This window comes from Plecotus auritus, assembly GCF_963455305.1.
Source record: "Plecotus auritus genome assembly, chromosome: 1".
In the NCBI taxonomy this organism is placed as follows: domain Eukaryota; kingdom Metazoa; phylum Chordata; class Mammalia; order Chiroptera; family Vespertilionidae; genus Plecotus; species Plecotus auritus.
This window is the reverse complement of record NC_137770.1, coordinates 62,572,236-62,588,189: the sequence shown is the minus strand read 5'-3', so window position 1 is coordinate 62,588,189 and position 15,954 is coordinate 62,572,236. Positions and strand designations below refer to the sequence as shown.

The window sequence follows — 15,954 nt, the reverse complement described above, 5'->3', positions numbered from 1 at the left end:
ATACATCCTCCATGAGATAGTTACTGGTTCTTCTCACCTGTCCCCTCTCCCAGCCAACTATCCAATTGTTATTGTTTTTCCACTGAACCTCAAGATGGTTTGTACCTCTTGTTTAGCATTTAACTTGTGCTTTGTGTCATGTATTTGTCTTATCTCTTCTATACAGACACTGGGAGGTGTAACTAGATCTTACTCATTTTTTTAACTCAGCAGTGCCTAGCTCAGAGCCTTGAATAAAGCATTCAAAGTAGTTAAATTGAGGTGTAGTAAAAAGCTCATGAAAACTAAATTAGATTAATTAGCAAGAATCTTCCATGCAACTCTTGAGTGGCGCCCAGTGTACTCATCCCAGGACCTAAGAGAACCCCAGAGTTTCAATATATATAGACTAGAGGCCCAGTGCATGAAATTTGTGCACTGGGGGGGGGGGGCGGAAGATGTCCCTCAGCCTGCACCCTCACCAATCTGGGACCCCTCAGGGGATGTCCAATTCATAATCCGGGACTGATTGCTCCTAACCGCTTCTGCCTGCTGACCTGGTCACCCCCAACTGTCTTCCCCTGCAGTCCTGATCACCTCCAACTTCCCTCCCCTGCCAGCCTGGTTGCCCCTACCTGCCCTCCCCTGCAGGCCTGATCGCCCCCAACTGCCCTTCCCTGAAGGCCTGGTCCCCCCCAACTGCCCTCCCCTGCCAGCCTGATGGCCCCCAACTGCCCTCCCCTGCTGGGCTGATCACCCACAACTGCCCTCCCCAGCAGGCCATCTTGTGACAATGTGGAGGTGGCCATCTCGTGATGACATGGGGGTGGCCATCTTGTGATGATATGAGGGCATGAGGGCCACCTAGGCTTTTATTAGTATAGATGAGATCAGGTAATATTTCAAGACAATAGAAGAAATTGCCCTCAAAGGGTTTACAATCTAGTAGTGAGATAGCATATAAATTGTCTTCCACTAAGGAAAAGTTTACTGAAGAACTTGCAAGTTTTTATTTGAAGATTTATGAACTTGTTTATATGATATGTCATTACATATTCTTTGGAAAGGGTTCCATGATCAATTAATTGAGTCATGTTCAACAGTGGGGCAAAGGTGTGATGGCCACTGCAGTGAGGAGGTATTTTCAGACTGAAGAACAATGCAGACAATTCTATCTGTATATATAAAAGGCTAAGTGACCAACCATACATCCGTCCAACCGTCCGACTGACCAACCTGTCAGTACTATGATGCGCACTGGCAATTTAAAAATAAACGTTGACTTGCGCATGCATGATATTTGTCCCCAACTGACTCTGGCCTCCCATTTAAATTAATTTGAAGACAGTTTCCCGTGATGCCAGCATTTGCAATGACTATTAATAAATCACAAGGACAAACTCTAGACAGAGTAGGAATATTCCTACCTGAACCTGTTTTTGGACATGGTCAGTTATATGTTGCTTTCTCTCGAGTTTGAAGAGCGTGTGATGTTAAAGTTGTAAATACTTCATCACAAGGGAAATTAGTCAAACACACTGAAAGTGTTTTTACTCTTAATGTGGTATACAGGGAGATATTAGAATAAGTTTAATCAATTTATCAGTCATTGTTTTTATCAATGTTGTTTTTATATATATATACTTTTATTTTTTATTTTTTCCTTTATTGATTAAGGAATTACATATGTGTCCTTATCCCCCATTACCCCACCATCAATGTTGTTTTTATATCATGTTTTTGTTGTTTTTATATCATGTTTTTATTGTTGTTATTGTTTATTTATTTATTTATTTGTTTTTATTTTTTATTTTTATTTTTTTACAGAGAGGAAGGGTGAGGGATAGAGAGTTAGAAACATCGATAAGAGGGAAACATCAATCAGCTGCCTCCTGCACACTCCCCACTGGGGATGTGCCCGCAACCAAGGTACATGCTCTTGACCGGAATCGAACCTGAGACCCTTGGGTCCGCAGGCCGACGCTCTATCCACTGAGCCAAACCGGTTAGGGCTATTGTTTATTTATTAATCAATTTATATATTATTTTCATATACATTTTACTAATTTTCTTTCATCTTTGAAACTTCTATTATAGAGAAAGGGTGAATAGTGATATTAAAATATTTCTTCTAATTAATTTCCTTTCAACGTGCATGAATCCGTGCACCATGCCACTAGTAAAATATAACAGAATTTATTATAGGCTAATTTATGTACAGGAATGTAGGGTCGGATCAGACAGATGACCCAACAGTTCTATGCAAATTATTCCCCACTACCAGACCCCTGTTACAGTACATTTTTTATAATAAATTCAAGTACTGATGATTGACAAGACAAAGGGACAACGAATGCAGAATGCACCAGAAGCCATATCTCCTGGTGATCTTATGATAGATGATGGTTTATAATTAGTTCTATCACCAGTTTGACATTTAACTCAGTTGTTATGCCATTCTGGCAGTTACTAACAAAAATATGTATGGCTACATTGTATGGAACACAGACAATCATCAACAAGAAGGCTTTGGTACACTTACATAGGACAGTAAGGGTAGTTAAAGGTCACAGCATGATCCAGAACACAAAGACAGAGTTGGCTTTTGTTCACAACCACATCTATACAGGAAAACATTGCAAGGTTTATTTCTCTTTTGGAGATTCACAATGCATATATGAATACTGAAGGCTCTAGAAGTCTTGAAGTAAAGTAAGCTACTTAATTTTGATTGACACCATAATTCCCAAATTTATTTGACCATGGAACACCCCCCCTTTTTTCCCCCCTCAGAATTTCTACAGTTTAGGACATTCTGAATTAAAGGGAGATGGGAGACAGGTCTAAATAAGGGGCCTAGAAGATGACTTTGAGAAGTGAGAGATTACCAAATGACAGATCAGTAGGGACCTAAATAAATTAAGGGTCAGAAAATGAGCCAAGGAGGAAAAAGTCTAGGTGATGAGCACTTAATTACTTTACAAAATGACTAAGGTCTCTGTAAAAGTGCAAGAAAAAGTTACCACCAAAAATGTATATATTCAGCCTTGGCCGGTGTGGCTTAGCTGGTAGGAGCATCGTCCCATACACCAAAAGATTGTGGGTTCAGTTTCTGGTCAGGGCACATACATAGGTTGCGGTTTTGATCTCCAGCCATGTGGAAGGCAACCAATCAATGTTTCTCTATCACATCGATGTTTCTCTCTCTCTCTTTCTCTCTCTCTTGCTCGCTTTCTTTCTCTTATTCTCATCTCTCTCTAAAAATCTATGAAAATGTCCTTGGGTGAGGATTTAAAAAATGTATGGAGATTTAAAACCATCCCACTTCTCTCTTGCTAGGACTAATTTCTAAGCTGTCCCTAGTTTCTCCAGCCATAATAAATCTTGGGTCATAAAACACGTACAAAACATTTATAAAATACTCTGAAACATATCCGACACAATTCTCAGAATTTTTCCATGATCCTTTTTTGTGATCTTTACTGGAATTTCCTCTAAATTTAAGAAATCAGCTTGAATTAATACTTATTAGATATATTATATTTAGAATTCATTATGAGTTGTTTTCCCCTAGATATCTAGGCTGCTTCCAAATATTTATTCTTCCTGTGAATATTATATTGATTTCTACCTGATCCAAAAAATAAAAGTTAACATCTATAATTTGTGTCTCATGTTGAATTTTTTATATATTTAATTTTTCTTCTTCAACTTTGGTTTTATATGCACCTACCTACAACACAGACCAAACCTCACAATTAATGGTGAATTATTAGAAGCATTTTCTTTGAGGCCAAGGATAAGAGAAGGAAGCCTTCTATTACTACTTCTATTTCATTTTGTTCTGAAGGACCTAGCTAATGCAATAAAGAAAAGAGGGAGAAGGGGAAATGAAAATTGAAAAGAAATAAACTATTGTTCACCAGTAATAGACAATCTTATTGTTACAGGCAACACAGATAATGTGTACACTGGAACTGTTCAAATTTCAAAGTAATAAGATACAAGATCAGTATGCAAATATCAATTGCATTAATTAATCAGACAGTATAATTGTGGAAAGATGAACTTGTAGATACCAAAAATATTTATGAATAAACTTTACAAAAGAGAAGCACACTTTATATGAAAACATTATTAAGTGCTATTAAAGGACATAAAAGAAAATATAAATTCAAGTAGATATATATCATGTGTATAGATGGGAAGATGCGAAATAATCTATATATATATAAGCCTAAGCTACTAGCCAACCAGCTGACTGTTTGACCATCCAACTGGTAGCTATGACATGCACTAACCACCAGGGGGCAGATGCTCAACACAGGAGTGGAAAACATAGGCATGGAAACATGGAACAGACTGATAAATCTCAGAGGGAAGTGGCGGGGGGGGAGGGAGGATGGGACGAGATTAAGCAATATCTTATATGCATACTAGAGGCCCGGTGCACCAGTGGGGTCCCTTGGCCTGGCCTGTGGGCATCAGGCCAAAACCAGCTCTCCAACAGTCCCCAAAGGGTCCCAGATTGTGAGAAGGATTCGTGTACCAGGCCTCTAGTGAAAATATAATTTCCTTCCACTGGCATGGTTCAGTGGTTGTGTCGACCTATGATCCCCAGTGTGGGCCGTGCAGGAGGCAGTCAATCAACGATACTCTATCATCATTGATTTTTCTCTCTCTATCTCTCTCCCTTAATCTATGAAATCAATAAAAATATATGTTTTATAAAGACTTATAATAAAGTGATAAGAAGTAAACCATTGTAGTAGTGAAGCTGGGATAGATAAATATAAGATAGGGACAACAAAGAAAATCCAGAAACGACCCATATATATCAAAGAAATCTATATATATAAAAGGCTAACATGCTAAGTGTCCATCCAGGTAATGACATCACATAGCAATGCCCAGCTTCCTCTCCCTAGCAACTAGCCTCCTTGCAGTTTCTTCAGCCCAGGAACATGACTTGCTTTATAGCCAGGTGCAAACATTTTACACTTTAACCAAATGTCTGTGAAGCCTTCCCATGCCTCAACTCATTTGATCCTCACAAAAGTCCTGGAGTAGGTCGATAGGAAACTCAGTGGAATCCTATTTTCTTTTCATTAGCCAGAAAACAGAGATTTAGAAAGCTTAGAAACTTGACCCGACTGAAAAGAAGTAAGAAATGGTGGAACTTGAAAATGACTTCAGGTTTTCTCACTGCACAGAATATAGTCAAACACCGCTGCAGTTAAATATTTTACCCTTAGTTCTCCCTGCGTGATCTACAATAATAATCTGCTTCATGTTGATATTTACTGCTATATTGTTGACACTTGCCTGAAAGAGAAGTTGAGGTGCTTCACTGGGCTGGAGAAAGTTAAGCTAAATCAGAAAGAAGTTATAATTAAGCAAGTTTATTCTATATCTATAAAAGGCTAAGTTGAGTAATACCTTAATCAATAAAGAAATTTTTTAAAAAAAGGCTAAGTTGACTTGCACATGTGCAATACATATAAAGCTCTTGCTGGCGCCAATCCACACGTGTGTTCCCATCTGTCATTGTGGATTGTGAATTTTGTTGACACTTCTATTATAGAGAAAGGGAAAATAGCGATATTAAAATATTTCTTGTAATTAATTTCCTTTCAATGTGCACAAATTCATGCACCGGGCCACTAGTTAATCTATAACAATAAATGCTGCTGATACAATTAGTAATCCACCTGAAAAAATGCAGTTAGATCTCTACCTTATACCATAGACCAAAATTAATTACAGATTAATTAAAGATATAATTGGGGAAATCAAACCTAACACTTTTAGAACATTATCTTTATAAACTTGGGATAGCAAAAGATTTCTTAAGCAAGATGCCAAAAATACAAACCACAAAGGAAAAAAAGACTGGTAAATTCTATATGTCAACATTAAAAACTTTTGTGCCTCAAAAGTAACCTTAAAATTTTGAATAGACAAGGTATAAAAGGGGGAAATATATTTGAATACATATAACTGACAAAGTATTACTATCCAGAATATACTAAAATACCTATAAGTTATTAAAAGACAAACATCACCCCAGTGGGGTGGCTCAGTTAGTTGGAGTGTCTTCCCCATACACCAAAAAGGTTGCATACCTAGGGCACATACTTAGGTTGCAGTTTCAATCCCAGTCAGGGTGCGTATGGGAGGCAATCAATCAATGTTTCTCTCTCTTTGATGTTTCTTTCTTTCTATCTCTTTCACTCCCTTCCCCTCTCTCTAAAAATCAATGAACATATCTTTGAGTGACAATTAAAAAAAAAAGACAAACATCCACTAGAAAAATAGTCAAAAGTCATAACCAGCAATTTACAAAAGATAAAACTCAATTGGCTAATAAATCTAGGGAAAGATACTCAACCTTACCAATAAGCAAATAAACTTAATTTAAAACTACAATTTCATAAGCATGAGATTATCAAAAATTAAAGAATTAGACAATTCCAAGTACTGGTGAGATTGTTGAACAATAGAAACAGTTTAAGTTGGTGCAACTACTGTGAAGAGCTATGTGACAATATCTAGTAAAGTTGAAGAAGTACGTATCTGAAATTTTTGGTTCCAATAAGAGCTGGAAGTCTAAACTACCATGACTTCCTCCTACTAAAGTATCTACAACTTAGAATAATTTTTAAATGAGATTGATAATTGAGTGGGAAATTTAAAAAAAGGGATGGCCTTATTTATATAAGCAAGTGGGACTTGAAAGCTAGAACCATAAACAACTTGCTTAAAATAACATATGAAGACATAGAAAATCTGAATAGTTCTATAATCATTAAAGAAATTAAATCAATACTAGTTTAAAATCTTGCTACCAAAAAAATGTCAGCATCAGAAAATCTTGCTGGAAAATTCTATTCACCTTTCAAGGAACAGAGCAATCCAATCTTATGTAACAGAAGTAGCAGAAACAACCCCAACTTAGTTCATAGTATAACCATAATCCAAACCCACAGTATAACCCTGCTTAAAACCAGTTGAGGAAGGCATCACACTTACGTATATGAGAATCTTAAAATTTTTATTAAGCCAAACCTAGCAGTGCATACAAAAGATAGCCCAACATGAACAAGATGACATTATCCCAGAAATGCAAGGATGCCTTAATCTATATCTATAAAAGCCTAAGCAACCGGCCAGCCAGCCGACATGCCAGTAGCTATGATGTGCACTGATCACCAGGGGGCAGACACTCAACACAGGAGTGGAAACCACAGGCATGGAAACATGGAACAGACTGATGAATCTCAGAGGGAAGGGGGGAGGGGGGAGGGCGGGAAGAGATAAACCAAAGATCTTATATGCATACTAGAGGCCCCCGTGCACTAGTGGGGTCCCTCGGCCTAGCCTGTGGGAATCAGGCCGAAACTGGCTCTCCAACATCCTCCTAGGGGTCCCAGATTGCGAGAGGGTGCAGGCCAGTCCAAGAGACCCCACCAGTGCACAAATTCGTGCACCAGGCCTCTAATATTAAAATATTAGTAGATTAAATGACATAATAGATAGAACAAAAAATTAATCTAATAAAGCATGAGCAAGACCTTTGTAGAGAAAAGTTTAACTTTATTAATATATTAAATTAAAACAATTTTGAGCTTCTTTTTTCACTCTCTTCGCCTCTGGCCACTTGTTGCGCCGGCCGCACGCTCCGTGCCTCGCAGCCATGCCTCGAAAAATTGAGGAGATCAAGGACTTCCTGCTCACAGCCAGGCGGAAGGACGCCAAATCTGTCAAGATCAAGAAAAATAAGGATAATGTGAAGTTCAAAGTCCAATGCAGCAGATACCTGTATACCTTGGTCATCACAGACAAAGAGAAGGCCGAGAAGCTGAAGCAGTCCCTGCCCCCGGGTTTGGCGGTGAAGGAGCTGAAATGAACCCGACATGCTGATCTGTATTAAAACGTTAAAAATTAAAAAAAATTAAAAATAAAAAAAATAAAACAATTTTGAAAAGACATTAAATAAGACTGAAATAAGTTTTAAAAAGCTTATGCTATGTTCATGAAGACACAGTATCATAAAAAATGTCAACACTCTTTAAATTGATCTGTGTATTCCATGCAACAGCAATTAATATCCTAATATGGCTTTGCAAGAAACATGACAAGCTAATTCTAAAGTTGATATGAGCCCTAGGTGGGGCTTGCTCAGTGGTTAGAGCATCGGCCTTTGCACTGAAGCCAATCCATGATTCTCATCATCGATGTTTCTTTCTCTCTCTTCCTCTCCCTTCTTCTCTTAAATCAAAAAAAACATTTTTTTTTAAAAGAAAGGACTTCTGCCCTGACCGGTTTGGCTCAGTAGATAGAGCATCGGCCTGTGGACTCAAGGGTCCCAGGTTCGATTCCGGTCAAGGGCATGTACCTTGGTTTCAGGCACATCCCCAGTAGGGGGTGTGCAGGAGGCAGCTGATTGCTGTTTCTTTCTCAACGATGTTTCTAACTCTCTATCTCTCTCCCTTCCTCTCTGTAAAAAATCAATAAAATATATTTTTTTAAAAAAAGAAAGGACTTCTTTAGTAAGACCAAAGAAAGCTTTATTTGTAAAAGAAAAGATTGATAAGCATAACATTTAAATTAAGAACTTCTTCTACACAAAAGATACCTTGAAGAAGAATTAAATTAGAGATTAAGAGAAATACAGGTGTCCTAGGAACCAAAAGTATTTGAATAAAGTATTTGGTTTATACTTCATTATTCAAACTTCAGCTAATTTTTATAAAACCAGGAAACAATAGATTCTGAACACTAGGTATTCTTCAATATTTGTACTCTGGCTATCTGAATTGAGAAACTGCATAGGTTCTGGTAGCAAAGAATGTTTTATTTGTAACATATGCAACCAGCCAAAGATTAATATTTAGAATTATTTAAAGAACTAATTCCTATATAATAAAACCCTAATATGCAAATCAACCGAAAGAAGCAACAACTGGCTGAACAACCAGTCACTATGACATGCACTGATCACCAGGGGGCAGATGCTCAATGCAGGGGCTGCCCCCTAGTGGTCAGTGTGCTCCCACAGGGGAAGCGCTGCTAAACCAGAAGCTGGGCTCACAGCTGACAAGCGCAGTGGCAGTGGCGGGAGCCTCTCCCACCTCCACTGCAGGAGGGCAGTAAGGAGCGAGGGGTCCCGGACAGAGAGAGCCCCAGACTGCGAGAGGGATGTCTGACTGCCAGCTAACAGGTGGACATCCCATAAAGGGTCTCAGACTGCGATAGTGCGTAGGCTGGGCTGAGGGACCCCTCCCCACCCCAGTGCATGAATTTCATGCACTGGACCTCTAGTATGATTATATATTTTAACAGCTTTATTAAGAAACTAGATGCCCAGTGTACAAAATTCGTGCATGGGGGGGTGTCCCCTTGGCCCAGCCTGGACCCTCTCCAACCTGGGACCCCTCGGGGGATGTCCGACTGACGGTTTTGGCCCGTTCCCAGGGATTGGGCTGAAACCGGCAGTCAGACATCCCTCTCACAATCCGGGACTGCTGGCTCCTAACTGCTTACCTGCCTGCCTGCCTGATCACCCCTAAATGCCCCCCCTGCCAGCCTGATCATCCCTAACTGCCTCTGCCTGCCAGCCTGATTGCCCCAACTGCCCCCCTGCCAGCCTGGTCACCCCCAACTGCCCCCCCTGCCAGCCTGGTTGCCCCCAACTTCCCTTCCGCTGGCCTGGTTGCCCCTAACTGCCCCCCCCCACCAGCCTGGTCGCCCCTCACTGTCTCCCCTGCCATCCTGGCTGCCCCACACAGCCTGCTGGTCATTCATTTGGTCATCCCTCTCTAAACCCCCTGCTGGCCTGGTCGCCCCACGCAGCCTGCTGTTTGGTTGTTAATGTGAGGGCGTCATGACCAATTTGCATATTACCCTTTTATTAGTATAGACTAGTGGCCCAGTGCATGAAATCTGTGCACAGGGAGGGTGTGTCCCACAGCCCAGCCTGCACCCTCTCCAATCTGGGACCGCTCAAGGGATGTCTGACTAAATGGGCAGTTAGACATCCCTCTCAAAATCCAGGGCTGCTGGCTCCCAACCTCTTGCCTGCCTGCCTGCCTGCCTGATTGCCCCTAACCGCTTCTGCCTACCAGACTGATCACCCCCTAACCACTCCCCTGCCAGCCTGATCAATGCCTAATTGCTCCCCTGCCGGCCTGGTCAGCCCCAACTGTCCTCCCCTGCTGGCCTGGTCACCCCTAACTTCCCTCCCTTGCTGGCCTGGTCACCCTAACTGCCTTCCCTGCCGCCCGATTGCCCCTAACTGCCCTTCCCTGCTGGCCTGATAATCCCTAAATGCCCTCCCCTGCCGGCCTGGTAGCCCCTAATTGCCCTTCCCTGCAGGCCTGGTCACTCCCAACTGCCCTCCCTTGCAGTCCTGGTCACCCCTAACTGCCCTCCCCTGCTGGCCATCTTGTGGTGGCCATCTTGTGTCCACATGGAGGTGGCCATCTTGTGTGTTGGAGTGATGGTCAATGTGCATATTACCTCTTTATTAGATAGGATTATTTACATGCCATATAATTATCCATTTAAAATATAAAATTCAATGGGTTGCATATTCATATTACATTATTGGTATTTTAATTATGGTAAATTGCATATAAAATTAGCCACTTTAATCATATTTAAAAAAAAATAACCATGTTTAAGTATATGATATATAGTGGTATTAATTATATTCACAAAGTTGTGCAACCATTACCACTGTCTATTTCTGAAACTTTTTCATCACTCTAAACAGAAACTATAACCACAAAGCAATGCTGCTTCCCCTAACCCCTGGTAGTTTCTAATCTACTTTCTGTTTCTATGAATTTGCCCATTCTAGATATTTTATGTAAGTAGAAACTTAAAATATTTGTCCTATTTTTCTGGCGATGGACACTTGGGTTGTTTCCACATTTTGGCTATTGTAAATAATGCTGCAATAAACATTTATATATAACATCTGTTCAAGTCCTTGCTTTCAATTTCTTTGGGTAAATATCTAGGAGTAGAATTGCCGGATCATAGGTAATTCCATGTTTAGTTTTTTGAGGAACCACCAAACTATGTTCCATAGCAACTACACCATTTTACAGTTCAATTGGCAATGTATGATGATTCCAACTTCTTCAAATATGAACAAATATTTTTTCCCAGCCTATGGCTTGACTTTTCATTCTTTTAACAGTATAATTCTCCAAGCAAAATTTTTCAACTTTAATCAAGTTCAACATCATTTTCTTTTCTTTCATGGATCTGCTTTTGGTGATATGTCTAAAAAGTTATCATCAGCCCTAACCGGTTTGGCTCAGTGGATAGAGCATTGGCCTGCGTACTGAAGGGTCCCCGGTTCGATTCCGGTCAAGGGCATGTACCTTGGTTGTGGGCACATCCCCAGTAGGGAGTGTACAAGAGGCAGCTGATCGATGTTTCTCTCTCATCGATGTTTCTGACTCTCTATCCCTCTTCCTTCCTCTCTGTAAAAAATCAATAAAATATATTAAAAAAATAAAAGTTATCATCAAATCCAAAGTCACCTAGATTTTTTTCTATGTTATCTTCTAAAAATTTTATAGTTTTTTGTTTTGCCTTTAGGTTTATAATCCATCTTATTTTTTGTTAATGGTGAAAAGTTTATGTTTATAGAAATTCCTTTGCATATTGATGTCTAGTTGTTTTTCACTTCCATTTGTTGAAAAGACTAGTCTATTAAATTTCCTTGGCTTTGTTGTCAAAGATAAGTTAACTCTGTTTGTGTGAATCTATTTCTGGGATTTCTATTCTGTTCCACTGATCTATTAATTCACCAATACCACTTTGTCTTGATTACTCTGGCTTCATAGTAAGTCTTGAAGATGAGTAGTTTAAGTCCTCATGACTTTATTCTTCAGTATGGTGTTGGCTATTCTGGGTCTTTTGCTGCTCCATATACACATTGGAATCATTTTGTTGATATATACAAAATAACTTGCTAAGATTTTGATTGGGAATGCATTAAATCTATAGGTCAAGTTAAGAAGAATTTACATACTAACAATACTGGGTTTTCCTATCCATGAACATGAAATATCTCCCCATTTATTTAGAACTTCTTTGACTTTTTCATCAGAGTTTTATTTCCTTCATAAAGATATTATACATATACCTAAGTCTTTTTTTTTTCTTTTCCTGCTTCTTTATACTAATGCAAATGGTGCTGGCTTTTTTCAAATTCCAATCAGGAAAGCAATTGACTTTTATAGACTGATCTGTGTCCTACAGCCTTGCTGTAATCACTTATAGCAACCTCACTCCAGGGGGTATTTTTAAAATGATTCTTTGGAATTTTCTACATAGACAATTATGTCATCTATGAACACAGAGTGTTTTATTTCTTCCTTCTCAATCTGAATATACTTTCCCCATTGCCACACTCCACTTCTTGTCTTATTGCATTAAGTAGGACTTCTATAATGGTGAATAAGGAATAGCAAGGGGAGACCTCCTTGTCTTGTTTCTGATTTTATGAGGAAAGCATCTCATTTCTCATCATTAAGTATGATGTCAGCTATAGAGATTTTACAGATGTTCTTTATCAAATAGAAAGTTCTCTATTTGTAGTTTGCTGGGAGCTTTTTATTATAAATGAAAGTTGGATTTTGTCAAATGCTTTTTCTGTATCATATGATTTTTTTCTTTAGCCTGTTGATTGACTGCTGAACCAGTAATGTATACCTAGAATAAATCCCACTCATTTGTAATATATCTCTTTTTATGCATTGTTGGATATGATTTGTTAATAATTTTGAGGATTTTTGCATCTATTTTTATGATAGATATTGGCCTGCAATTTTCCTTTTTTTGTAATGTCTTTGTCTGATTTTGGCATCAGGGTAATACTGGCCTCATAGAATAAGTTCCCTCTGCTTTTGTTTTCTGGAAGAAATTACAGCAAATTGATATCATTTCTTCCTTAAATACTTGGTAAAACTCACCAGTGAAACTATCTGGGGCCATGAGAAAGCTAATAATGATTAGAGCAGAAATAAATTAAATGGAGATTAGAAAACAATAGAGAAAGTCAACAAAATTAAAAGTTGGTTCTTTGAAAAGATCAACAAAATTTGCAAACCTATGGCTAGACTGGTCTAGAAAAAAAAGAAGACTCAAATACCAAAATTAGCAATGAAAGAGGAGACATCACTACTGTCCTTACAGAAGTAAAAAGGGTAATAAGTGAATATTATGCACAATTAAATGCCAACAAACTAGATAACTAAGGGGAAATGGATAAATTCTTAGAAAGACACAAATTAATGAAACTGACACAAGAAGAAATTATAACCTAAGTAGATGTAGAACAAGCAAAGAGATTAAATTCCCAACAAAGAAAAGCCAAGGCCCAGATGGCTTCATTGGTAAATTTCACCATTTAAAGAATTAATACCAATGCTTCACAAATGCTTCCGAAAATCAGAAGAGGAGAAAACACTTCCTAACTCATTCTGTATGGCCAGTGTTACTCTAATACCAAAACTAGTCAAAGGCATCAAAAGAAAATGGTGGACATAAAAAATTCTCAACAAAATACTAGCAAACAAATCCAATAACACATTAAAAAGGAATATACACCATGACCAAGTGGGATGTATCCCAGAAATGAATAACATCTGAAAACCAATGTAATATACAATGTTAATAGAATAAAGGAAAAATCCCACATGATTATCTTAACTTATACAGCATAAGTCTTTGATGAAATCCAACACTCTTGCATGGTCAAATCATCAAAGTAAACAGTAACTTCTACAAACAAGAGAGAAAGGAACTTTCACAAACTGATAAAGAGTGTTTACTAAAAAATATCATCAAGAAAGTGAAAAAAAGAACAATCCACAGAATGGGAGAAAATATACGCAAATCACATTCCTGATAAGGGATTTTCAACCTGAACATATAAAAATATATAAATCGATAATAAAAGATGAATAACCCAATGAAAACTTAGGCAAAGGATTTAAAGACATTTCTCCATAGGAGATATAAAAATGGCCACTAAGCACATGAAAAAATGATCAATATCATTAGTCATTAGAGAAATGCATATCAAAATCATAATTGAATACCACTCCACATCTCACTGGTTTGGCTATAACTTTTTTTTAAAGACAGACATTAACAAGTGTTGGCAAAGACATGGAGAAATCGGAACTCTCACACATTTCTGGTAAAAATGTAAATTGGTGCAGCTACCGTGTTTCCCTGAAAATAAGACAGTGCCTTATATTAATTTTTGCCCCCAAAGACATGCTAGGTCTTATTTTCAGGGGATGTCTTATTTTTCCATGAAGAAGAATACGGTACACATTTATTGTTAAATGAAAATAAAGGAAATTTATTACCTGTATACAGTACGGTAGTACGGTAGTTGTCAACACAAACCAGACAAACTGTGAATCCTACAGTATCAAGAATTTACTTATTTATTCAATGACAATCATGTCATCATCTTCTGGAACATCATCATAACAATCCAATTCCTGAATTTCCTGGTGAATTTCTTGTGACTCCATTTCTTTCAGAATCAGTGGACCAAATCTCTCATGTTTAGCAATAGCACTGTCTTTAAATGAGTACTTCTTGTCAAGGTAGCCTGCTCGCAGTGCATTTGCAATGCAACTGTCAGTGATTTTCTCCCATGAATTCTTCACCCAAGTCACAACTTCTTGCAGTTTAGGTTTCACGAAGTTTCCACGCTGATTTCTCTCAATTCTATTTTCAAAGTAGACATTAATTTCCATGCGCAAATTGTCTTTGAATGGCTTGTTTATTGCAATATCAAGAGTCTGGAGATAGGCCGTCATTCCTGCGGGAATCATTATCTGATCTATTTTTCTTTCGTGAAGAAATGTCTTCATGTTTTTAGCGCGGTGAGTGCTGGTTGCATCCCAGACTGGCAGACCTCTTTGGCTCCTTCGCATAACAAGCGGCAGCATTAAATCGACCCACTTCCTTATAACTGCTTGTGTGGCCCAGGCTTTTTCAGTTTCAAGAATAAAAGTGCCCAAAACACGTTCAATCTTTTCCTTCTTGCCCTAAGAAATGATTAAAGGTGGGATTTTAGTGCCATCCAGATGAATTGCCAAAATACAGGAAACATGTGCACTTTCATAAGCAGTGGAGGGAATGTACGCTAAGGAGGCACCCCGCTGTTCAATTGTTGTTTGAGATGATTGGCCCATAAACACTGCAGTTTCATCCATAGCAATCATGTTGGAAAGATTGTATTTAGAGAAGTCAGCATCATCAATAAAGGACCTGAATGCAAGTGCTCGCTTAATAACTTGAGTATCTTCCAACCTAAACAATGTTGTAGATCTTCTTAAAGACAGTTCACTTCGCTGAAGGAAATTATCCAGCCAATGTTGTGATGCTTTGAAGTCTTCGGGGGCTATGTCAAACTGTGGTGCCATTGCAAGGGCAAATTCTTGAATCTGAGCCCTATTCACAACCAAAGACTTTGCTCTCCTGTCAACAACCCATTCACAGATCAGGTCTTCCAGCTCGGAAAATAATGGTTGCCGACCTGATCCACACTTGCACTTTTTAGCATTTACCTTGTCCACTTGTTCAATGAGGTTACCATACTCTGCTCGCCATTTTTGGACCAATCAGATACTCAACATCTTCTCTTTGCAGAAAGCAGTAAGATTTTGGCCCCAAGAGTCTTCCACGATTCCTTTCTTGTACTCCACGGAGTAGCTTTTTCTTTTTGCGCTCATTTCTACCGTAGGGGTAAAATAAAAAGGAATTGGGGTATCAAGGTGGGGGGAGGGGGATCACTTAAAATGACACAGGGGGATCAGAGGGGGGAATCAAAATGGCACAGGAGAATCAGAGGGGGGATTACCATTTTAGTAACCCCTTTTGATCCTCCTGTGTCATTTTGATTGTCCCCTCTGATCTTCCTGTGTC

The 15,954-nt window shown here is 38.8% G+C and overlaps 1 protein-coding gene across 1 annotated transcript; it reads left to right on the top strand.

Annotated features, from left to right (window-relative positions):
- Window positions 1–7,617: 7,617 nt before the first annotated feature.
- LOC308243402 (large ribosomal subunit protein eL38-like) lies at window positions 7,618–7,927 on the top strand. Its single transcript, XM_080658867.1, has one exon. The coding sequence runs from the start codon at window positions 7,676–7,678 to the stop codon at window positions 7,886–7,888; it is 213 nt and encodes a 70-aa protein (XP_080514993.1). The 5' UTR covers window positions 7,618–7,675; the 3' UTR covers window positions 7,889–7,927.
- The last annotated feature ends 8,027 nt before the right edge of the window (window positions 7,928–15,954 follow it).

Coding starts and splice junctions, on each gene's coding strand:
- LOC308243402 (XM_080658867.1), top strand. CDS start 7,676: ATGCCTCGAAAAATTGAGGAGATCAAGGACTTCCTGCTCACAGCCAGG.